Source organism: Delphinapterus leucas, chromosome 21 (genome assembly GCF_059928025.1).
Source record: "Delphinapterus leucas isolate spDelLeu-1000000601 "Yukka" chromosome 21, BTC_Dleu_Yukka2, whole genome shotgun sequence".
NCBI lineage: Eukaryota > Metazoa > Chordata > Mammalia > Artiodactyla > Monodontidae > Delphinapterus > Delphinapterus leucas.
Window position 1 is genome coordinate 6,328,839 of NC_143149.1, and position 24,183 is coordinate 6,353,021.

The 24,183-nt window shown below is 52.4% G+C and overlaps 1 protein-coding gene across 1 annotated transcript; it reads left to right on the forward strand.

The window, feature by feature from the left end:
• Window positions 1-1,918: 1,918 nt before the first annotated feature.
• On the forward strand, window positions 1,919-23,975 carry XKR5 (XK related 5). The gene is made up of 7 exons (XM_022570834.2): window positions 1,919-2,071; window positions 4,081-4,264; window positions 11,324-11,508; window positions 12,290-12,499; window positions 14,805-14,974; window positions 19,203-19,314; window positions 22,845-23,975. The coding sequence occupies exons 1-7, from the start codon at window positions 2,014-2,016 to the stop codon at window positions 23,972-23,974; spliced, it is 2,049 nt and encodes a 682-aa protein (XP_022426542.1). The 5' UTR covers window positions 1,919-2,013; the 3' UTR covers window position 23,975.
• The last annotated feature ends 208 nt before the right edge of the window (window positions 23,976-24,183 follow it).

Sequence of the window (24,183 nt, forward strand, 5' to 3'; positions counted from 1 at the left end):
CTTCCAAAAACCCTCCCATAGGTTCGAGGCAGAAGACATCGACTGTAGCTCCTATTCAAACTGCTGCTGTCCCAGGAGAAAGACCCTCCTCCTAACCTTTAAATCACTGGGTTCTTTTTTAACATATGAAAATGGGATACATGTTTATTCTTCAAAGATACCTAGGGGGCTTCCCTGGTGGCGCAGTGGTTGAGAGTCCGCCTGCTGACGCAGGGGACACGGGTTCGTGCCCCGGTCCGGGAAGATCCCACACACCGCAGAGCGGCTGGGCCCGTGAGCCATGGCCGCTGAGCCTGCGCGTCTGGAGCCTGTGCTCTGCAACGAGAGAGGCCACAACAGTGAGAGGCCTGCGTACCAAAAAAAAAAAAAAACCCCAAAAACCTAGGAATTCAGGAAACATTTTTTTCTAAAACTTGAAACTTTGAGCAAAGTGTGGAATACCACAACGATTCCCCCTTTACTCTCAATCGCAATTTCTGTATGTGACTTCAATTTTCTATTCCTTTACTAGTGGAGGAGGGTCCTTCTCCCAGTGGGTCCACATTACGATGTACTCTCTTTGCAGGACAACCAGGAGAAGAGGGTCTGGGGACTGGAAGTCAGTAAAAATGGAGGCTGTAGTACACCAGAGGGAGTCGGCCTCTTAACAATGAGGTATGAACCTGAAGGTATGGAAACCCAGACCTTAAACCTGCTTCCTGGTATTGATATAGAGGGAAGAGACTCAAAAGGTTTACAGAGGGTTTGATCATCTGTATCACAGAACTGGGACTCTGAAATGGGGAGAGACGTAGAAGATCAGAATTCAAAGTTCTGACCAGAAAACCAGAAATGCATTGAAAAGTGAGTGGAAAATTGGTCGTGGGGAAGGGAGGGAAGGAAGCCTCTTAGGATAAATCAACATTACCTTCAATGAAATAAAGCATTTTGTAAGAATCACATCGAAAATGCAGGGAAGAGCCAAAGATGTCTGACTTTGAGGTTTTACTTTGGTAAATGAAAAATAATCATGAGTTTTGTAGCTTCACTTGATTTATAGGGTCACCCAACTCTATATATTTTCCTTCAAGATGTAAGTTCTTCAACTGTGGCTCTTTCTCCTGCAGGGCTTTTGTAGGGAAGGAGGGGGTACTCCATCTCATTAAACTAGTGGGATCAGCGCAGCAAGGTGGTTTGGACGTGGCAAATCCTTGATGGAGGTGGAAAACTCCCCCCAAATCAAAAGGAGGAATAGTTTGGATAATTGTCTGCTTTAAAAGTTAAAGATCTCAACTTCATCTCAGCATCACCATGACTAAATACCACTTCTCCTTTACACCATAGTTAGATAGGTGGATGGATAGATAGATAGATAGATAGATAGATAGATAGATAGATAGATAGATGTATGTTCTGGAAGAAGGTTTTCCAGTGGGCAGGTTTACTTCTTGTGCATGGGAATCTTGATTAACCCTGAAGCCCAGGTGGAAAAAAACCTTTTGTGAGGACAGAGATTGGGATGGAGTTGAGAGTGAGATACAGAAGATATCAGTTTACATGCTCTCTAAGATTTTGAAAAGACTAATGAACGGTTCTAACTCAACTCCTTCCATAGACCTACATGTGCTCTCTGCCTAGTGGTTGACCAGACTGCCTTTCAGCGGCTCCGGAGGCGGTGGCCAATTTAACTTCCTGCTGACCACCGACCTGCGGTCCTAAGGTTCACGTAGTACTTTTCCAGGGCCCGTTATAAGGTTGGGGGACGGCAGAGGAACTGCTTTTGCACACATCTAGAGGCCGGGTGTAATCTGTACTTTCCCTGCTTAGGAAGCAGACAACTCTGCCCCCCTCCCTGCCTCCCTCCGACCCGTCTAGCTACTCGGGAAAACCCAGGACGAGACACTGCGCCTAAAGGCTCAGCCGAAATGCATCCTGCAGTCGGGTCTCCGGCCGGAACCCTCCCCGATTCGGGGCGGCCGGAGGGGAAGGGGCGGGGGCCCGGCAGGCAGGCCAGCGGCGCGGCGGGCGCAGAGGATGCACGCGGGGGTCCTGGGCCTCTCCGCCCTGCTGCTGGCGGCCGAGCAGAGCGCGCGTGAGTGCCGGGCAGGCCACGCTCACCCCTCCCACCCATCCTGACGCCCGGGGACCCACACGCCACCCCGGCCACGGCGACGGCCTCTCCCCGCCTGCGCCCAGCACTGAGCGCCAGTGCACGCACGGTGGCACCCCACCCGCCCAGTCCCTGGTAGATCCCCGCGAATGCACGACCCTCCCGGGGATGCGTGATTGCCCCCGAGGATGAATGCCGCACCCCCTCCGCCCCCTCCCCCTTGCATGCGTGGTCCCCGTGTATCTGAGGCCACTCCGCGGCGGGTGCACGATCCTTCCCCCTCCCCCTTGCATGCATGGTCCCCTTGTATCTGAGGCCCCTCCGCGGCGGGTGCACGATCCTCCCCCCTCCCCCTTGCATGCATGGTCCCCTTGTATCTGAGGCCCCTCCGCGGCGGGTGCACGATCCTCCCCCCTCCCCCTCCAGCGGGTGCATGATCCTCTGCAGGAGTCGCGGCACACGTGGCCCCCCCCCTTCCCTCCAGAGAGGCCTCCAGGCAAAGTGCCGCAGGTGCCCGAGGCGCTGCACGCGGGCCTGGGGGCGCCCTGCTCTCCCCACTATCCGGCCGGCCTGGGGGTCTGGGCGGCGGGGGAAGCCGCTTGGGGCCAGGTTGTGGTGGGACTGGGCTCGGCTTCCGCGGAGCTCTGGAGGGAGGGCCGTCTACAGCTGGACCGGAGGCGGCGGGCGCGGGACGCGGTGGTCGCGTAGGGAGCGCGGTCCGCCGGCAGAGGCGGGGCCAGAGGGCGGGGCGGTTCAGCGCCTTTCCAGTTTGAACTTGTAACTCCTTCGGTGCCGGAGCGGAGGCCTCCGCCCGCTGCCGCCCGGCTCCCTGCAGCCGCTTCTTCCTCGCGGGGCCCCCGCAGATGGGGGGAGGGGTGGGGGGAGTGGAATTCACGGGGCTTCAGCATCCAGACCCCCCAGCGTTCCTCGCCACTCCCCAGCTCGCAGGCACTTGGGGACCCCGGCGGGCTCTGGCTCTGCACTTTTTCCTGGGAGGGAGTTGCCCCCGCGCCGCGTCGGCGGGTCCCTTGTTTGAACCGCGGTCCACGAAGGCCCCCCGGGGTCGTCCCCGCCATGAGGTTTCAGAGGCGCCCAGAGGAGGTCCCACGTTGAGATCGGCTCCAGAGCTCCGGGATCCAGCGCCGCCACTGAGCAGGGCTAAGATGAGACAGGACTCCGGGTCTCAGCACCCACCCCAGGTGGCCCCGCGGACGTGGGGTCCTCCTTCCCTCCCAGCTAGGAACGCCTGGGCCTCAGCGTTCCTCAGACTGGGCAGGGCGGTGACTCCCCCAGAGGCTTCTGGTGCCTGGGGCTCCTGGTTTGCCTTGTGTGCCGGGTGATTAGAGCAAGAGACAGAGCCTGGGCACCAAGGAATGGCTGCCCAAGCCCTGGCTTCTCGGGGAAACTGCAGGGTTCCTGTCTGTACCTGGGGCAGCGCTCTCTTACCGCTGCAGTTCACAGCTTTACGTGCCCATAAATCCATGTTAAACTCTAACAGTGGGAAACCCAAGCGATAGTCCTGTAAAACAATTACTGTGAGTCCCGAGCACCTGCTAGTACTGGACAGAGGTAAGCACCCACGTCTATTGTCATTCATCAGGGAGGGCAGATCCTAACCTAGATTTATCAAGCTCTTTCCATTCTCTGACCCTATCCTACAACCCTCAAAAATAAAATAAATGAAGCCGCCCCCAGAGAGGAGATTTTACATTTTTGAGCCCATACTAAGTGCCAGGTGTTTGTGGGTTTTTTTGCACGCTGTCCTATGCGATCCAACAGCCCCTTTGTACAGCCATGGTGTCTGGGCCTTTGGGATCCTTTGGGAAGCTCTGGCCCTTTCATTCGACCTCATTCCGGTCTAGACTGCCCGCGGGCTCTGCCCACTCCAGGCTAGGTGTAGCAGGCAGCACTGCTGGCTGTAGGGACACAGCGTTTGCTGGTCCCTCCCTCCTGCCTTCCACTAACCCTCTGGTTCTTCCTCTGGTCCCCAGGCCTCTGCACCGTGGTTTACTACTTCACCACAGGCCGGCTCCTCTGGGGGTGGCTGGCTCTTTCTGTGCTACTACCTGGCTTCTTGGTCCAGGGCCTGAGCTACCTTTGGTTCCGAGAAGATGGACATCAAAGTCACTGCTCGTTGGTGGTGCTACACCTCCTCCAGCTTGGCGTGTGGAAGCGGTAAGGCAGCCCCTTTCAACCCTGAAACGTGATTTCACACGTGCGATAGGAGGGTTCTTCTGCGCATACGTATTCCATCCTTAGGGTCACAAAAGTGCAGGCTTGGGAGAACGTTGGAAGCCACCTCTTTGAACATTTGCTCTGATATTGGTCACCTCACTTCCTTGAGCATCCTCAAGGGGCTCCTACCGGAAGGAGCCGTGACCCTTCAAAAGTTTTTCTTGACTTGGGCCAAATCCTATGTGCTCGTGTTTAATTCAGTTGGTCTCGCCTTTAGAGCCATGGAAAGTGACTCAGTTAGGGCTGGTCCATGTAAACACCTACTCCCTCACTCCAGGAGGGTGACACAGATTTAAGCAGAAGCAGCAGTGGGGTCGGCCTGGTAACATTTGCATTAAGCTTTTATTGCAAGAAGAAGCCATTTGGGTGCCAGGGCCACATTTTTCCATAAAAAGGCATCCTGGGCAGGCCTAGTGTTCAGCAGGCTCGGCTTTGGCCCACCAGTGCAGCAGGTAAGGTGTTGTTTTCCCTGGGATACCTGGATTCCCGGAGGGTCAGGAGAGATGCGGCAGTGAGCTTACACTGGGGCAAATTTCAGCTCTCAGCTGCCTCATAATCCCATAGAGTTGCCAGGAATTTTAAAAGGGAGAAAATTGGGAGATCAGATCGGTGACGGCCTCCGGCTCAAGAGCACATGAACTTGTAGACGCTGAAGATAGAAAGACTCTCAGGAGTCACGGCCAAGTCTCAGATCTCGGGCTGCGCTGCTGGCTGTCCTGGTTTATGCCTTCAAGCCATGCCCAAGGCTTTCTTTGGAGGCGCTGAAGCGAGTTTTCTGATTTCCCAGCTGCGTCTGAGACAGAGGGCTTGGAGACAGAGGGTACTTCTGATAAAGACATCACCCAACCACCCGAATTTCTCCTGGCCCCTCGGAGCTGGGACCCTACATCTCTAAAGGCACCAGAAGCGTTTTCAGCTACAGCAGTTTTGCCTAAAGCTGAGCCTTTGTGTTCAAGCCATGTGGTTCCTCTGAAACGATAGGACTCCGACCAGTGGGAGGAGAGCAGAGCTGGCTTTCCTGTTGGACTCGGAGGATCGGAGCCTGTACTGGGCGCTACCCACATGCGCTGACCCTTCTGTCTGCCCAACTTGGTATGAAAACCATTAAGGGCTCCGGTCCTTCCAGGGACCACGTGGTACGTTATAGTCATCAAGTTTGCGACCTCAGGGACAGAGCACCTATTGAAAAAAAATGAATCAACTCTCCCCTAAGGGAACATGTCATAGCTCAAAAGAAGATTGAAGTCAGGGCCGGTCACTTGAGAGAAGCCTCCTGTATAACTGTCAGATAGATCTGTCTTCTGGGGCTCCGGGGGGACCCTTGGTCCCATTTGATCCAGTGCCTTCTTCAGGGATGGGGCAGCGTCAGGCTCACATGTATCCACTTCCATGCTGGTGTCCAACACTGACCCCCGCTCATCTTCCCCAAGTTTCTCAGATGATGCCATGAATACTAAATATATTTTTTTTAAAAACTAAAATGGGTAAATGAAGAGAGACAGGAAAATTAGAAATTAGGAAAAACAACTAGTCATCTATATCTCTTCTTATTTAAAAACAGAAGTTAGTGGGACTTCCCTGGCAGTCCAGTGTTTAAGACTGCGCTCCCACTGCAGGAGACACAGGTTCGATCCCTGGTCAGGGAACTAAGATTCCATATGCTGCTCTGTGCGGCCAAAAAAAAAAAAAAAAAAAAAGTTAAGGTGACTAAAAATATATATGTATGATTTAAAAGGACAAAAAAAAAAAAAGGCACGAAAAAAGAAAAGAAGTGAAAAAAGTCAGGAAACGGAAGGGAATGTCGGAAAAGAAGGTAACGCCAGAATGCACTCTTGCTTACGGTGAACCACAGATTTGTCTCTCAGTTTTGTAACAAGCATAAGAAGCTACATGGTTTTGCAATGCTTCTGCGATAGAAAATAAACCAAACAAATGGAAATCTACTTCCTTAGAAGAAAACTTTGAAAGTTAAAGTAGAAAACAAGAAATCTATTCCTTATCCTGCAACCAGCTTATTGGGCTTTCACAAAGAAGACACTGGGTAATGGAGTGTCTTTCAGCACATCCACACGGAACTTCGCAAGACTGATTCCCAGTCAGGGCCAGCAAAGAAGCCGCTCAGAAAACTGCAGTTCAGCGAAAGCACCTGTAGGAGGAGCCAAAACAGTTCTGTTTGCACAGCCCTATACAAACAGCATTTAGAGAGGGGTCGTAACGCGATGCAGAAGAATCTACTGACAACAAAAAACCAATTAAACGCAAACCTCATGAAGTGGCTTGTTAAAAAGGCAAGGACTAAAAACATAAACGTAGGGCTTCCCTGGTGGCGCAGTGGTTGAGAATCCGCCTGCCAATGCAGGGGACAGGGGTTCGATCCCTGGTCCGGGAAGATCCCACATACTGTGGTGCAACTAAGCCCGTGCGCCACTACTACTGAGCCTGCGCTCTCGAGCCCGCGAGCCACAACTACTGAGCCCACGAGCCACAACTACTGAGCCCACGAGCCACAACTACTGAGCCCACACGCCTAGAGCCCGTGCTCCGCAACAAGAGAAGCCACTGTAATGAGAAGCCCGTGCACCACAAGGAAGAGCAGCCCCCGCTCGCAGCAACTAGAGAAAGCCCCTGGGCAGCAACGAAGACCCAACACAGCCAAAAATAAATAAATTTTTTAAAAAAACCAAAAAAAATAAACCACAGGGCTTCCCTGGTGGCGCACTGGTTGAGAATCTGCCTGCTAATGTAGGAGACACGGGTTCGAGCCCTGGTCTGGGAGGATCCCACGTGCCGCGGAGCAACTAGGCCCGTGAGCCACAACTGCTGAGCCTGCGCGTCTGGAGCCTGTGCTCCGCAACGGGAGAGGCCGCAATGGTGAGAGGCCCGCGCACCGCGATGAGGAGTGGCCCCCCGCTTGCCACAACTGGAGAAAGACCTCGCGCAGAAACGAAGACCCAACACAGCAAAAATAAATAAATTAATTAAATAGGTACTGGAATGATTGCATAATCTAAGTTCCAGATAACAACAACAACAACAAAAGTTCTATTCAACATCAATCTGTTTAAAAAAAAAAACCCCAGGAAACAAGTGTTGGCAAGGATGTGGAGAAATTGGAACCCTTGCACACTGACGGTGGAAATGTAAAATGGTGCAGCCACTGTGGAAAACAGAATAGTAGTTCCTCACAAAATTAAACATAGAAGTACCATATAATCCAGCAATTCCACTTCTGGGTATATATCCAAACAAGTTGAAAGCAGGGTCTGGAAGAGGTCTTTGTACACCCATGTTCCTGGCAGCATTACTCACAGTAGCCAAAACATGAAACAAACCACATGTCTATTAACAGATGATGGGTAAGCAAAATGTGGTCTGTACATACAACGGAAAAAAGGAATGAAATTCTGTAATATGCTACAACGTGGATGACTCTGGAGGACATGATGCAGTAAGCCATGCAATAAGACAAATACATAATTCCACTTACATGCGGCACCTAGAGTAGTCAAGTTCATAGAGTCAAGTTCATAGAGACAGAAAGTAGGATGGGGGTGCCAGGGGCCGGGGGAGGAGGGAACGGGGACTTATTGTTTAATGGGGACAGAGTTTCAGTTTTACAAGATGAAAAGAGTCACAGAGGACGATGGTGGTGATGGTTGCACACCGTTATGAATTATTGCAAATTGTCAATAATCTATTCAATTATGAAATTTAAATTATTAACGTCACTGAACTGTACTCATAAAACGGTAAAGATGGTACGCTTTATGTTATGTGCATTTTACCGCAATTTTTAAAAGTTGAAAAAAATGTACAGTCCTAGCGGAAACCTCCACCGTTCACTGTCTCAGCTTTCACGTCACCATAAAGTGTTAAGATGGAGAGGAGCATCACTAATTCTTCACCTTGTGGGGCTACGATAGACTATTCCGGGGGAAGCGGATACGTTTGGTTTTTTATTTAAGCTGTTCAGTGGAGCTTGCTGAGAGACATCATTCCAAAGACCAAGTTAGTATAATTAAACGTGTTAACAGACATCAATTTTTAGTGCATGTTGTCCTTAGTGCAACGAGAAATCTTAGACCATCATCAACACAGCTCAATACGCTCGGTATTTATTCGTTCATGTTTACTAACCTTGTGTGACCAAAGGGACTGGAGACACGTGATTAAGGCACAGTCTGAGGCCAAATTGTGAACAAAGCTGGAACAGTGAATTAGAAGAAGAGAGAGATGTTCACAGGATGCTGGGAGCCCCAGGGTTTGCCACGGTGCATCTCTGGACCAGAGACGTCTTCATCACCCGAAACTCGTTAAAAATGCAAATTCTCGAGCTTCACCGGGACCCACATGGCATCACGGCAAACTCCTCATAATTCTCCAAACGCGTCTGTTTAATCAGAAATTCTAGGCCTGGGGCCGGGCAACCTGTCTTTCAACAGCCCACCTGGTGACTCTGATGGTGCTCACGTCTGGAACCGCCATCCGGACACAGGAGCCGTCGTGGGAGGGCTGAAGAATGAGGTGGACTTGGAAGCACGTGGGAAGGGGAGGCACTTCGGACCCAGGCAACAGCAAATCTGCTGCAGAAGGAACTGCTGGAAGTGGTGGTTTTGGAAAACTAGAAGTCTGTTTTGCTGTGAGTGCGGGGTAAGGATTTTCTGGACGAGAGCAATGTGGACGGAGACAGACTGGGCTGGACCATGAAGGAGCTTGTCCACCAGGTAAGGGGTTTGAGAGCCACTGGAAAGGTTTAAGTAAAGGAGTAAGCTGGTCAGATAAGGCCCTTAGAGACGGCACAGGAAAGGAACTGAGAAGGGAGAGTCCAAGGGCCAGGCAGGCGGCCAGAAATCCGGGCGGGAGCTGGTGAGTACCTGGAAGGAGAGCATCCATTCCCACCTCCGCCCTCCTCCTCCCACTCACCGCCCCGTACCTCCGCTTTCACCTGGGCCCCCCGAAGCCCCCTAACCAATGATCTCAGCCTGAGTCCCCCCCCCCGCAGCAGGTTCCAGAAACGCGATTCCGAAAACCAGGTGGATCGCATTCCCACTGGTTCTCCATTTCCCACTGGTCCAGGAGGGACACCCAACTCCTCAGCTGGGCTAGAAGAGGCTTCTGCTGCCCCAGGATGGACCGCCGTTTCAGTGGCCCTTCTCCTGCCCCGCTGGTGCCACCGTGCTCCCTCAGGCTTTGTCCCTGTCCTGAGTATGCCCGTCCCTCCTTTCCCTGAATATGTTTTCCTCTCTCCCCGGGACCCCTTCCGCCCCTCTCGTTTTCACACGTCTTTCTTCCTGCTTAAAACTTTTCGCGTGTGTATGGCTTGCTTTCCACAACTGAATCTTGGGCTTCCGGAGAAGGTCTTCAATTTCGTTTGCACCCTCTGCAGTCTCCAGCAGGTGGGAGCAGCCCAATAAGGATGCACATGGAATGAATGGAGGCGGCTGGGAGGGTAGGAAGGGAGATTGGCACGTCCCCAGAATGGAGGATTCAGGACTGAAAGGGAAGCTACCGTATTCAGCTTCATATGCTTTTTTTTAAAAAATAAATTTATTTATTTTTGGCTGCGTTTGGTCTTCGTTGCTGCACGCAGGCTTTCTCTAGTTGCGGCGAGCGGGGGCTACTCTTCGTTGCGGTGCGCGGTCTTCTCATTGCGGTGGCTTCTCTTGTTGCAGAGCACGGGCTCTAGGTGCGCAGGCTTCAGTAGTTGTGGCTCACAGGCTCTAGAGCTCAGGCTCAGTAGTTGTGGCGCACGGGCTCAGTAGTTGTGGCTCGTGGGCTCTAGAGCTCAGGCTCAGTAGTTGTGACACACGGGCTTAGCTGCTCCGCGGCATATGGGATCCTCTGGGACCAGGGCTCGAACCCGTGTCCCCTGCCTTGGCAGGTGGATTCTTAACCACTGCGCCACCAGGGAAGCCCCATGTGCTTTTTCTTAACATTATATTTGGGTCAGAGATAACGGCTTCAAAGACTCAGTAAGAAATCAGTTCACTCCAGTATCCAAATCATGAAAGAGGAAAGCTGTCTTTCTTAAGTGTCTTTCCTGGGCCCTGTGTACCCTGAACAAAGCCATTTCAAAGAGGACCCCCTTCTGCTCTGGCCGTAGAAATGTTGGCCGGAGATCAGAGGTGGGGGCGTTCGGGGTAACTTGAAAGGCGCACTCAGCTCTCTTTCAGGAGTCGGTAAATTAAAACGATTCCTAGTTTTTCTGAACTTGGACAGGACAGAAGTTCGCAATTGCACGTGGACTTGGCAGGCATGCCAGCCCCTGCTGCAGGCAGGTGTAGGGATCACTGTGTTCCTGCTTCTGGGCGCGTGAGTGGGAAACTGCTGTGAAAACCCGAAGTCCCCAGAGCCCACACGTGCCTGGGGAACATTGTCCTTTTTATACGTGCACGACCCTCCTGGGGGCGCAGGACAGCGACCCATGGCACCTCCAGATGGCTTTCGTAAGATGGAAGCATCAGAAAGGTTTCTAGGGTGGGTTTTGGGGGAAGTGGAATGAAACAGGCGCATTTCCTCCTTTTTCTTCTCTTGCACTGACTCCCGTTCCTGGATGTGTGTCCCTGCAGCCAGGGCAGCCCGTCCTGCACACCCCACGATGGCGCCCCGCCCTTCCCGCTGTCCAGCAGGTGTGGATTAATTCCCCTCCCGAGAGGCCCTGGGGCCAGGGAGGTAGTTCAGGGTTAGCTCTAAACTGTGAAGGGCGCAGAGAGAGCCCACAGCCAACCTGTGTGGTCCAGGCTCCCGGCCTAGCACCCCTTCCACATGTGGCCAGAGTGTGTTCCGCTGGCCGGGCCTTGCTGGGCAAGGTCACCTGCTGCAGCACTTGGGTCAGACGTGCCACCTTCACTCTGGAGTCAGAGCTCAGGGACTTGGGGTGTAGATGCGATCAGTTAACCCCTGGAAAGCTATCGGTCTCTACGCGATAAGCCAGAGAAGGGGGTTCCTGTTTAAGCTATCACGGTGTGGTTCTGAGTCCTGGGCTCTCCTCTTCCTCAGGCACTGGGACGCCGTGGCCCCTGTTCTCCGGAAGGAAGGGGAGGCCTCCACCTGGGGCCAGCTGCGGATGCAGGAGGCCGACCTGTCGGCCCTGCGCCTCCTGGAAGCCCTGCTGCAGGTCGGGCCCCACCTGCTGCTTCAAACATACGTCTTTCTCGCCTCGGACTTCACTGGTATCGTGCCGGGTGAGTGTCTCCTACCACTGACCTCAGACCGTCCGACTTCTCAAGGCGGACAGAAGGAAACCCCTTATTTAGCAAAACCCGGCAACCTAAGATTTCCTGTTTGGGAGAATTAGGGCAGCCCAAGGGAATGGTTAATACTGGCTTTTGTTTGGGGCGATGAGTTCCCGGGGGTCGGCTTCCTTCATGGGGCTCAGTCCATGGGACAGAAATAGTCAGATGACCCTGAAAGCACCTTGGGAAGGTACTGCGTGCTGCCTCTTGCGAAATCAGTGTGTCTGTTTCTCCCGGGATTAACTCAGTGCAGTCTGAGCCTCACACCTCGAGAGCCATGGAAACAGAGCAACTCGGGCCCCAGCAAATGTGCGTCTTCTGCTGGCTCTCCCTCCAGGGTGCAGGCTCTCTCCTATGGGCTGGAACCATTGCATGTCCTGGTCTCATTTCTCTGATTGAACCTCCTTTATGTGGATTGAATGGCAAAGTGCGTTTGGGATGAAATAGCACGTTCAGAGCCGTTAGGAGCTGCTTCGTCATAAACCAGAGGTGCTGGAGGAGCAGTGGCTGGGATGCTTTTCTTAAAGGGGGAACACGGAGAGCCCAGCCCACCTGAGGGGGCAAGCGCCCATGTGTTAAGCAGAGGAAAGCTCTCCTGCACGCCCTCATTTCTTCAGAGCGGAGAAAGACGTGCGTTTGCACGGGGGTGACGATGCCCTCTGAGAAGTCAGATTTTGTTAAGGGTTAACGTCCTGTAAATACTAGGTTGTCCTGTGCGCTTCGCTTCCAGGGATGAGTGCGCTGTGCTCCTGGCCTGTGCTGTCCTGGGCCCTGGTGTGCTATGCTCGTGCCATGGGCGCCATGAAGCCGGGTCACCTCTCCATGCCGTGGACGGCCCTCGGCTGCCAGCTGCTCTGGAGGATGGGCATGGTGGGAGCCCGCGTTCTGAGTCTGGTTCTGTTCTTCCAAGTTTACCGCGTCTGGGTTCTGGTTGTTGCAGGTGAGCTGAGCGTACGTTCCGACTATCTATTGGGGCCTGACAAACCACCCCGAACTTAATGCCTTACAAGAACCATTCATGGGGCTTCCCTGGTGGCGCAGTGGTTGAGAGTCCGCCTGCCGATGCAGGGGACGCGGGTTCGTGCCCCGGTCTGGGAAGATCCCACATGCCGCGGAGCGGCTGGGCCCGTGAGCCATGGCCGCTGAGCCTGCGCGTCCGGAGCCTGTGCTCCAGAACGGGAGAGGCCACAACAGTGAGAGGCCCGCGAACCGCAAAAAAAAAAAAAAAAAAAAAAAAAAAATATATATATATATATATATATATATATAAAACCATCACGTTTGTTTTAGAAATTGTTGTGCATTTTTTGTTACCAGAGTCTAAAGACGGGTTTTTGGGTTTTCTAACATAAGAATGTGATAGTTCCTTCTATTTATCGAGCACTTATATTGAGCACAATATAACTCATTTATTATAATTATTGAATGTTTTTAAATTATAAAATATTTGCTAAAATTACAGATGATAATGTAGCAGACCACCATGTAGTTTTCACCTAAACCCGAAGTAGACTTGACTTTCTTATTCAATCTTTTACTTAATCGTACTTTGCATGTGTCTATAAAAACAAATCAATAGGGCTTCCCTGGTGGCGCAGTGGGTGAGAGTCCGCCTGCCGATGCAGGGGACACGGGTTCGTGCCCTGGTCCGGGAGGATCCCACATGCCGCGGAGCGGCTGGGCCCGTGAGCCATGGCCGCTGAGCCTGCGCGTCCGGAGCCTGTGCTCCGCAACGGGAGAGGCCACAACAGTGAGAGGCCCACATACCACAAAAAAAAAAGAACCATTCATGATCAATAGCCCCGGTTCTGAGGGCTGACTGGACTCCGCTGGGGGTTTCTTGCCTGGGGCAGGGCGTCCTCGCACCATCGCAGTAGGTTAGCAGGTGTCTGGATTCATAGGGAGGCTCCACTGGGCTGGCTGTACAGACGTCTGGCACCCAGGGCTCCTCCACCCTTTCTCTTCGGCAAAGTCATCTGGATTCGGACATGTCAGCTGAGCATTCCAAGAGAAAGGGGGTGGAATGGCCCGGAACTGGATCAGCATGGCTTCTGCTGCATTCTGCCTGGCAAAGCGGTCTCGGCCAGCCCAAGTTCAAGAATGTGGAGGAACAGATTCAGCCCACGAGTGTCCAGGGAGAGGAGGAATGCATGCAGGGTCTCTTTGGAGAAATGCGCCCGCAGCTCAGAGAGCCCAGCGCTCACAGGACCAGCCAGCCCCAGAGCGCAGCTTTAGCTGCTGTGAGGGCTCCACATTCTGTATCATGGGCTGAAAATCCTTAGTAAAACTGACACTTAAACAGGAGGGAGGCACAGGGTCCCACGTGCCCTGTCGCAATACAGAAACGTGCAGTACATACTGTGCTGTTACTCATAGCCTCCCAAAGCCCTCCATGTTATTCAAATGCTGAGTTTTAGCCGTCTTCTCTGTTTCAAACAGGACATCTCCACTGAATCCAAAGCCCCCCTCAGCCCTCAGTCTAGCCGCACCTGGTTTGACCAGTGATGACAGGGAGTCTGCCTGATGATGCAGGATGCCTGCAGGGGGCCTGTGTGGCTCTGCCCAGAGAGGAATCTCTTCCGGTCATCAGGGAACATCCTCTACAAGAAGGAACAAGAAGCACTGAGAGATATTTAGACTTGAGCCTAGAACAAGCACGGGTACATTTATTGGCAGAAAGCAGACATCTATGAAAGAAATTGTGTTCCTAAAGAGACATTAGCTTTTTTTTAATTCGTTTTCTTAAAAAATTTCTGTTCAAACGCCAGTATGACATTATTCCTCCTAAACTATAGGAACAAATATCACAGCTGGACTGCATACAGATCTTTCCTTTGGATGTGGAGGGTTTTAGCCCTTCGAGCAGGGATTAAAAAACAGTGAGCAATCAGTTTTGTCACTGCCTCTTTAAACACTTTCTGGAACTAAAAAGGCCTAAGTACGCAATATTTAGTGAGTGTTACTGAAGCTAGTTTTTGTTTGCTCATCCCCAAATTAGGTCAGCTACCCTTTATGAGGATCAAGTGAGATAATACTTGCAAAAATAAAAAGTGTGGGTTTTCTGTGACCCTTGAATCTCTTCTGGGTTTTCATTTGTTTTCTTGGGTGCCGAGTCAGATGCAGTCAGAACAGAGAGGAGGGCTACAAGCCCTGGTTTCCGAGTTCCTGCCCTACCCCCTCCCCGTCTCCTCCCTCAGCCCCCCCCCCACCCCGAGGACCCTGACTTCCAAGGCCACTCTCTGCAGGTGCCCACTGGCTGGTGATGACGTTCTGGCTCGTGGCTCAGCAGAGTGACATCGTGGACAGCACCTGCCGCTGGAGGCTGTTCAACCTGCTCATGGGTGCCGTGTACATCCTCTGCTACCTCAACTTCTGGGACAGCCCTTCCCGAAGCCGGATGGCCATGTTCTACACGGCAAGTGGCGATGACGGTTTTGTTTAATCCCAGCTTTTCCTGTATACGTAGAATGTGTGCGTGCATGCGTGTGTGTGTGTGTGTGTGTGTGCACTTGTGCACACATATCTATTAAGAAGGAATAGCTTAATTTTAGGAAAAAATCTAAAGGGCATTATAGTCTTGAACAGAGATGATGGGCTCTGAAAATAGCAACCTGACGTCCAGTCGTTTCCACGTAGTTACTGTGGCAAGGATTGTGGCGCCTTTGGCAATGTTTTTCAGCCACTCTCTACGTCAGCCCGTCTGATAAATACGATCACAGTTCTATTCTGGGTCATATATGCGATGCCCTTGTTAGTCAGCTCAGTCACTGAGTTACAGCTGTGGTCCTAGATAGTGTGAAAAACACAAAGATGACGTAATGCCTGTCTGCAGGCCGCTTCTGGTCCCATGGAGGAGATAAGCTTCTACCCAAACAAGTTTTAAAAAGAGGCAGAATGTGGACAAATGCTGGCAGAGAAAGCAGCGTCTGAATTCCACAGGAGTGTCACTTCCCACTGGGATGACCGGGGACACTTTTGATGAGAAGGGGGAAGTTGAACTGCATTGCAAACGGCAAAGGAGAGAGGACCAGCCAGGGCTTCGAAGCACAGGCTCTGGAATCAGACGGGCTTACGTGGGACCCTGGCTGTGCCATTAACTGTCACCAAATGATGTGGCCAAGAATTTAAACTCTCTGGACCTATTTTTTCATCAGCACATCAGGACATAGCCACCCACCTCTCGGTGTCCCTGTGACAGTGATGTAAGACCTACCTGCTTTTCAGGGTCCCTGGGAAGATTAAATAATAAACACCTTGGGCTGAAATAACCAGCAAATAGTGGCTGTTACTGATACAAAAAGTTGAAGAGACTTTCAGGGGTGCAGGCGCTCTAGGATGGAGGGGGGAACAAAGAGAAGAGCCCGGAGGTGCAGCTCCTGTCTAGCAGCAGGTGGGCGGCGTTGGTCATCTCCTGGTTTTAGGAGAGCACCGTAGAGCTTGGTGACCCCATAGACCACAGGGCCCACAGACCAAAGAGGACCTGTGATGTTGAACGAGTCACAGAGCCCCACCAAGCCTCAGTTTCCACATCTGGAAACCGGGAGTAACAAGGCCCATCTCACTGCGGGGGGTGAGGGCTGAGTGTGTGGCAGGGCCCCGCCCCCATGCGCCGTGAATAAACTTGAGGGTCACTTCTCCATCGTCCGTTCGCCGGAGCAGGGTGTTCACGTGCCGATGCCCATGGGCGCCCTGAGAAGCAGTACTACGTAAGGAGATGTTTCACAGTTGCTGCTTTTCTTTCTTTGTTTTTGTCACGTTCACACCCCTTGTGCCAGGAGTTCTGGGGACTGTTACATAAGGAAGGGAAACAAATGCTTAATTCTTTGCAGCTGTCCTAGTCACCGGACCACTGAGTTCAGAGTGATTGAATAGGAAAAGACAGAACTTAGACGCTACGGAAGTTTCAAGTGTGGAGTGGCAAAGATGCAGAAGCACAATGAAGGCCACAGGGTGCGGGGAGGCCATAGGAAAGCCAGTGTGGACGGTACTGAGTTAAACACACCCGGACGCCAGTTGACGGCGATGAAAACAGATTCTATTAAGTCAGTCGCAACAAGGAAAGGGGTCCAGCGTGGACTGACCCCGACCTCATTTTGTGCAGAGGTGACTGCATATTTTAAAGGGAGAATGGCGTGGGACAGCGTGTGCTCCAGCGGAGTCAGGGAGTGAAGGGGTGTGGTCAGTGCGACCTCACCATCTGGGGTGTTAGTTGGTGCTTTCGGGATGAGAAACACACTTCCCGTCTCTGTCGTGAAGAGTGTTCACACACCTTAGAGCAAGGAGCTCACAGGCTGGGAGAGTCGTCTCCTGGGATGTGTGGGTTTCAGAGAGATGGTCCTCAGGTCCTGGAGAAGACAGCTCTGGGTGGTAAAAGATGTACATTTCAAAGGGACAGAGAAAGGATTTATAATCGCAGACTTTCTGAGGTAACGCCCCCTAAGAGGAGGTTCAGGGCCTATCTGCCTGTGACCAGATGTTGGCTGGAATGAACGGTAAGTTCTCCTGGCAGCCCTGAGCTTTCTTAAGCAGGGACTTAACTGCTGCTGGGGTCATCGTGCTAGGGGTGCAGCCTTGAGCTGTTAGAAACTATGGTAGTGTTGCTTCGGGTCTCTTAATGTGCAGAGGTGGGCAAAATCGTTTCCGCTACGAGTCTGCAGTTTTTATAGGCCAAGGCTGAGGCCTCGTCCAGAAGAGGGCTTAGGGGAGCCTGTCTGAGTCGTTTGGTCAAGAAGAGGGTCTTTGTCAGTGGAAAGTCATTGCATTTGTTAGCGTCCTCCAGACAAACAGAACCAATGGGATGTGTATGGATGCGTAAGAGCAGATTTGTTATAGGAATTCGCTCATGCAATTATGGAAGCTGAGAAGTCCCACGGTCTGCCATCCACAAGCTGGAGAACCAGGGAAGCCCGTGGTAATTTAGTCCAAGTCCAGAAGACCAAGAACCAGGAGGTCGGTGTCCAAGGACAGGAGAAGATGGATGTCTTAGCTCAAGAAGAGAAGGAGAATTCCCTCTTCCTCTCTTTTGTTCTATTGGGACCCTCAACAGATTGGATGGAGCCCACCTGCATGGGTGAAGGTGATGTTTACTCAGACTACTGATTCAAATGCTAATCTCTTCCCATCCTCACGGACACACCCAGCAGTAATGTGTTACCAGCATCTGAGCATTCCTTGATCCCGTCAAGTAGACACATAACATCAACAGTCACAGTCCTTTAGGGGGCAGCCTGTAGGAAGGTGACCCTGGACCAGAGAGTCAGGACACACTGCCAAGAGGACCGCTGCGTTGTCAAGGAGTGGACACTCGACACTGGGTGGAGGTGGGGCTGTTTCCAGGTGTGTTAGGGAGGATGACAAGGCCTGATGTGCAGGTGAAATGGGTCACCCCGACAATGGTGGGGAAGAGAGACTGCAGTAGAACTCTGACAGGAAGTAGCAAGTTAAGAACTGTGAAATGACAGTAAGGACGGGAAAAAGGAGATGGATTTTTTTTTTTCCACAGTCTGCACTACCAGTTTTTTTGTTTTGTTTTGTTTTGACATATACAAACTTAAGAGGGCCAGACAGCTGATGAGATGTGGTTGATTTGAGGAGAGAGAGTACCTCCAAGTTCTGCAGGCTGGGCTGCTGGGCAGTGCCGTTTAGAACCGAAATAACACCTGCTGGACCCTTGAAACACAGCTGCCCAGAGCCTAAGGATGGGGAGGTGGGTATTCTTAGGATTTTTAAGCAGCCCCTAATATCATTTTTTATTCTCTCCTTATTTGACCTTTCTAGAGTTAAAATGATGCCAGTGAATGGCTATGGCAAACCTTGGAAGACTTTTAGCATAATAGTATGACAATTCAGGGTTTTTAAAAAATGTCTCCTACACAGTGTTTAAATACATCATCTTTGAATTACGTCCCGTTTATTTACTTATTTTAAGAAATATATTTTGTATTATATTGATATATTTTATATTAAAATATTTTTATATTAATTTATATTTAAAATTATTAGCTTTGGAAACCTTAGCTAATAAGCCCGCCTGGACGGGAGATACGGAGAGCCTTCTGTAAGAGCTGTCCTTATTTCAGGCCCGGGAGGAAGGCTCCCTGTTCGGCCAGCAAGAGTACCTCCCCTGCTGCCACCTGGTGGCCAGGGGCCAGATTTACCTTTAAAGAGGTAAATATTCAAAAAAGAAATTCTGAAGTTGTTACGAAAGTGTGTTGAGTATGGCTTACTGGAATTCAGTGTCACTGTGAGCTCTGCAGATACTTTTAATTATTGCGTGGTAAAGCCAACAGGTGCGCACAGTTAATTTAACATGAGAATGCGGAGCATATAAAGTAGGAAATAAAAGTCGCTATCAGCCCCACCTGACTCACCGAAGGGAATCCCCCAAGCCTCGGGAGCTGTGCCCTTACATTTCCTGTGCGTTTATGATTCTGCAGACATTTTAATGAGCTGCACTGAGAACAGGGAGAACACCCCGCTGCTAGAGAGGCTCACTCGACCCTGACCCTGCTTCCAGGAGGGCCCCGTGGGCACGAGGACAGAGCCCCCAACCCTGAAGGGAGCTGCGGCAGATCGCAGGATGGGAGCGTCCCGAGGCCGCCTGCACCAGACCAAGCGTGCTGACTCTCCTTCTGGTGCCCTAGGTCATGCTGCTTGAGAACACCATCCTCGTGCTGCTGGCCACGGATTTTCTCCAGGGAGCGTCGCGGACCAGCCTGTGGACGGTAGCCGGAGTCTTGTCTGGATTTCTGATCGGTAAGACCCCACATCTCCTTCCTAGCCCCTCCCTCCCTACCCCAACTTGCTTCTTTACAATAAGCGCCCTCCAAGGGTAGGAAACGGTGCTCAGAAGCAGCTGGATGGAGACCAGGGAAGCTCCCTGCCCTGCGGGCGGCAAGGCCACTCCCATAGGGGCACAAGAAACCGGATCAGCCTCCGTCTGCCTTGCTTGGCTGTGCTCAGAGGAACTGCTGGTGAGGCAGGGGCTGCCTCGGGGGTGGGACCCTCTCTGGTGCGCTGGCAGGGGTCAAGGACGTAAGCTCCCGCTCTTTTCCCAGCATCGAGGCACTGGGTGCGGAGAGGGCAGAGCAGGGGCCTTCCTGGCTCTACACACGTGCGGTGTCTCGACGAGAACCCTAGGAGAGGGGCTGAGCTCCCCCCAGCCTGGGGTGAGGCAAAGGCGAGGTTAAGCGATGCCGCGAGGTCAGGCGGTCTGGGAGTGGCAGAGCCACAGGGCCTGGCGGTTTAAGATGATCGGTTACGTCTCGTGATGAGGGAACGGCTCCAAGGTCCACGCTGTGCCCACTACGCTGACCCGGATTAGCAGATCGGGTGTGAGCTCCTCTCCTGCACTTGGAAAATAACAGAAGACGCACCCCTGCTGTCGGCCTCCTCCCCGCACTCCTGCCCCAGCACGCGCTGGCCCGGCGATGGCGGCGCCCTCATTCTGCAGCCTTTGCCAGAGCTTCCAGGACAACACCCGAATGTCCCACGCGGGTCCTTGCGCTTCTGAAACACGGTCCAGGGCAGAGGCTTCTCCTGCTGTTTGCAACAACTCGGGGCCCGAGCTCCCGCGCGCCCCAAGGCCTTGCCTCTGGCCACCCACGTCCCGGGGGGAGCGCGTGGGGGTCGGGGCACCACCGGGCAGCCCTGACCCCTGACGCAGGAGGATGGGTGGCGGGGAGTAGGGTCCTTTTACTGGCCAGCAGCCGGGGCTTGGACTGGCCCGACGGGGTAGAACTGACCAGGGAGAGGAAACGCCCCGGAGCTTCCAGCGTTTGGAGACATGAAGATGACTCTTCCAGGGACGGAGCAGATTCATAAACGTGGCCATAAAACAAGTATTTGAGGGCCACGAACCAGAGGTGGCCTTTAAACTCGACCCCCTCCGTTGTCAGGAACCAAGGCTCGTTAGAGATGCCGGTGGCCAAGTCAGCCCTTCTTTTTCAAATTAAACTTTTACCTTTGAGATGACTGAAGTTTTCAGAAATAATACAGAGATCTCCACATCGATAACTGTTTTTTAAAAAACATTTTAAAGAGTGTAAAGTGAGAAATGATGCAAGGATGGCTAATGTGGCTGGAGATGCATGAAAATAATTCACCGAGAAGATAACTTGAGAGTCGGATCTAGGAGGATGGATGGAAGGTATTATAGTAAAGAACAGGGAAAATTTTCAAAATTGTGCATGAAAGAGAGAGTAAAGAATAGAAGGAAGGAAGGAAAGAAGGAAGAAAGGAAGGGTAGCAGGGAGGGAGGGAGGGGAAAGAAAGAACGCAGAGAGATCCCTGCATCCCTCCCCAGTCCCCCCAGTGGTGGCTTCCCGCAAAACTACAAGCAGAACATCAGAACCAGGATGTTGACGTGACACATTCAACATGCAGAGAGAACCCTTCCGTGGCCATAAGGACCCTTCTGTTACTCTTTTAAAACCATATCCACTTCCTCTTATCTCCACCTCCTCTGTAAGCCCCGGTGACCGCTAACCTGTCCTCCATTTCTATGATTTGGTCACTGCAACGATGTTATGCAACTGGAATTGTACAATGTGTGGCTTTGGGCATTGGTTTGGTTCACTGAGCGCCATTCCCCGGCAGTTCTTCTGAGCCCTCGTGTGTATCAATATCCCTTCCTTTGTTGCTGAGGACTGGTCCGTGGTGTGGATGAAGCTCCTTGTGCCAACCATTTGCCTATCGTAGGACAGCTGGTTGGTCCTTTTTAAAATAATAATATCTATGCCAGGCGCCAGGGTGCAGGGAAGTGCCCGGGGTGCCCAGGCATGAAGCGGCCGGGCTCTCTCACATGGCAGCTCCCAGCACTGCTCGAGCCATCCTTCCTGGGGGCGTGGGCACCGTGACACTTGGGATGAAGGGACGGTGAAGCTGGGCAACCCAACCACTCATTCGGATTTTCCAGTTCTCACTGAGTCCTGTGAGCACAGCGGGGGTGGACGTAAAAAGGTCCCCCCCGGCCAATCTGCTTCACGCTCCAGTTGGAAAAGAGATGTCGGACACCATTCCTAAAATGTGTGGGGCTCCTGGGGCAGCCTGAACTGATTCCCCTGTGGTGCTGGAGGGAGTCCTCAGTGGGAACATGGGGCGTGAATTATAGTCAGCGGAGCACAGGCTATACAGCAGCAACTCTCGCTGCCGTCTTGAGCTCCCTTGATAAGCATTTATTGAGTACCTACTGCATGCCAGCCTGGGGCTGCAAGCAGGAACCCGGTGAAACACGCTGCCTCAAGGAAAGTCTACCTTCGCTGAACATATGTACCTGGGACTTGCAGGATGGGGGGGAAGGGGGTCAGCTCCCATTTCTTGGCCTCGGGTGGCTCACTGTAGAAGGAGAGTGACAATACCTCCCTCACGCTGGCTGTGAGAACTTGGAACAACGTATAGAAACGGCCGGAGCCGTGCCCCCTGCAGAAACAACACTCGGTCACATCCCATAGGAATTCTGTCTCCATTCCCCCAAAGGTACCCTGAGAGGATGCAAGGGGACGTCTGTTAGGCTCCTTCTAGCTCCATCCTTGCTGCGATTTCCTGGCCCCTCTGATGCTCTCCCCCCTCCTTCCCCGCCTATGTCAAGTTTCATGCTGTTTATACCCAGCGCCCTGAAACCAGGCGCTTGGTCCAGTACAACAGGAAGCTGGAAATAACGTGGGAGGATTACTGGAAAGCTCTGTTAAATGAATTATTGCCGTAGCCAACACTTCTGATCAAAATAAATGAACCTGACAACAATGTGATTAAGATGTTTATGCACAAAGGAAGTATTGTTGCTGTTCGTGGAAATTCCTTGATACGAGGTTTTTGATGCGTATGTTTAACCTCTGCTTGGGTCTTGTTTTTGAAATGATTCCTTACCTCCCCCTCCCCTCGCTTTGGAATCCATCAACCGGTGAGTAGATGGTTGAGTTCTGAGTATCTGACCCAGTTTTCTGAGAGTAAAATGATCATTTCTACCAAACCTCTCTGTCTCTCTCTCTCTCACACACACATCTAGAGGACTCAGTTGGAGCATCCCTCAAGGAAGAAGCCATAGACTCCACAGGACTTAGACTTTGTTCTTAGATTTTCAAGTGTAGACACAGTTGCAGCTTATGGGAGCTGGAGAAGACTTAAATTCCCCCCAAATATCCAGTTCTGATGCTCCAACGAGTCCTGTTTTGGATCCCAAGTTGTATGACTCCACTCAGAATTCCAGAACCTGGAATTCTGCAAACCACAGCGAGGACGCAGGACTTCAAAGAAGATAACCTTGTACTCTTTTTCTTCTTTTTCAGGCAGCGTCTCGCTGGTCATTTATTACAGCCTGCTACATCCTAAATCCACAGACATCTGGCAGGGCTTTGTAAGGAAGTTCTGTGGCGTTGCAGGGGGTGATAAAGCAGAGGGAGACTCTCCTCCCCGGGCCTCGGGGCCTGCTGGGGAGGGGCCGGAGAGCCTGGGGACCTGCCAAGAGGAAAGTGATGTGCTAACAAGCCTGGGGAAGCCCCCCAGCCCACAGTGGGGTCCCCCACAGTCTGGGATGGAAAGCCGGATGGCTGGGGAGGCCTCTTTCCTCAACCATCACCACTGGCTATTGGTGAAACTTGCCCTGAAAACGGGAAATGTGTCAAAGATCAACGCAGTCTTTGGAGAAGACAATCCTGGCTTCTTTTGTTCCCCTCCATGGGGGTTGAGCCAACACTGCAACCAGGAGAGGAAGCCCCCATCCTCCCAGCAAGAGCCCCCATCGTCACCCCGCAAACCCCTAACCTCAGAGGAAGGCTCTGAGCTTCGAGTTGTCCCCAGAGCAGAGGCTGACGAAACTTCAAATTACGTCTCTTTTGCCAGCGATAATCATGACAAAACTCCTGCCCAGAAGCCGTCAGCTATGCAGCAGGAGGGCAGCCCGAAGGAGGGAGACGGCGCTGCTTCTGGGGTGCAGGGGAGGGGTGCAGGTTGGTGGCTGGGTGGAGGGGAAGGACAGGAGAGCTCCACACTCTACTTCAGTGCCACCACTGAAGGGGCCATGTCCTCACACCAAGACGGTGGGAGGGCAACTCTGACGATGTCCCTCTCTGGGAGGAGATTGGGGGAGGGCAGCCTTGCCCGGCCTGCCTCACCTCTGCCGGCCACCAAGCCCTTTCCCGCCACCATGGCCAACATCAGCCCGATCTTAGGCACCGGCCCAGGTAGAAGCTTCCATCCTAGTGGCAGAGCCCTGGGTGGCTCAGGGCATGGGGCTCAGCAGGAATCCACGAGGGACCAGAACCATTCTGCCACTGATGGCACACAGATGCCATGGCCGAAGGTGAGCCCGAGGCCCGCTGTGGAGCCCTGCCTCACGTCCACCCCCAAGTCTGAGTCCACCCACAGGGACAGCAGCTGGAGGGAAAGGCTGAAGACCGAGACAAGTTTCTTCATCTGACCACAGTCACTGCGAGATAAAGCAACAGACCAGCTAATCAAGCTGGTCATTGGCGTCGGGATAGGAGGAATCCCACTTCTGACACCTACACCCTTGCGTACATCACATCCCCTCTGGACTTCTGTCCACACAGCTAGAGAATGAGAGAACCAGATTAGATTAGATAAGATCCCCTGCAAACACCACATGCCACACATATACACAGGAGT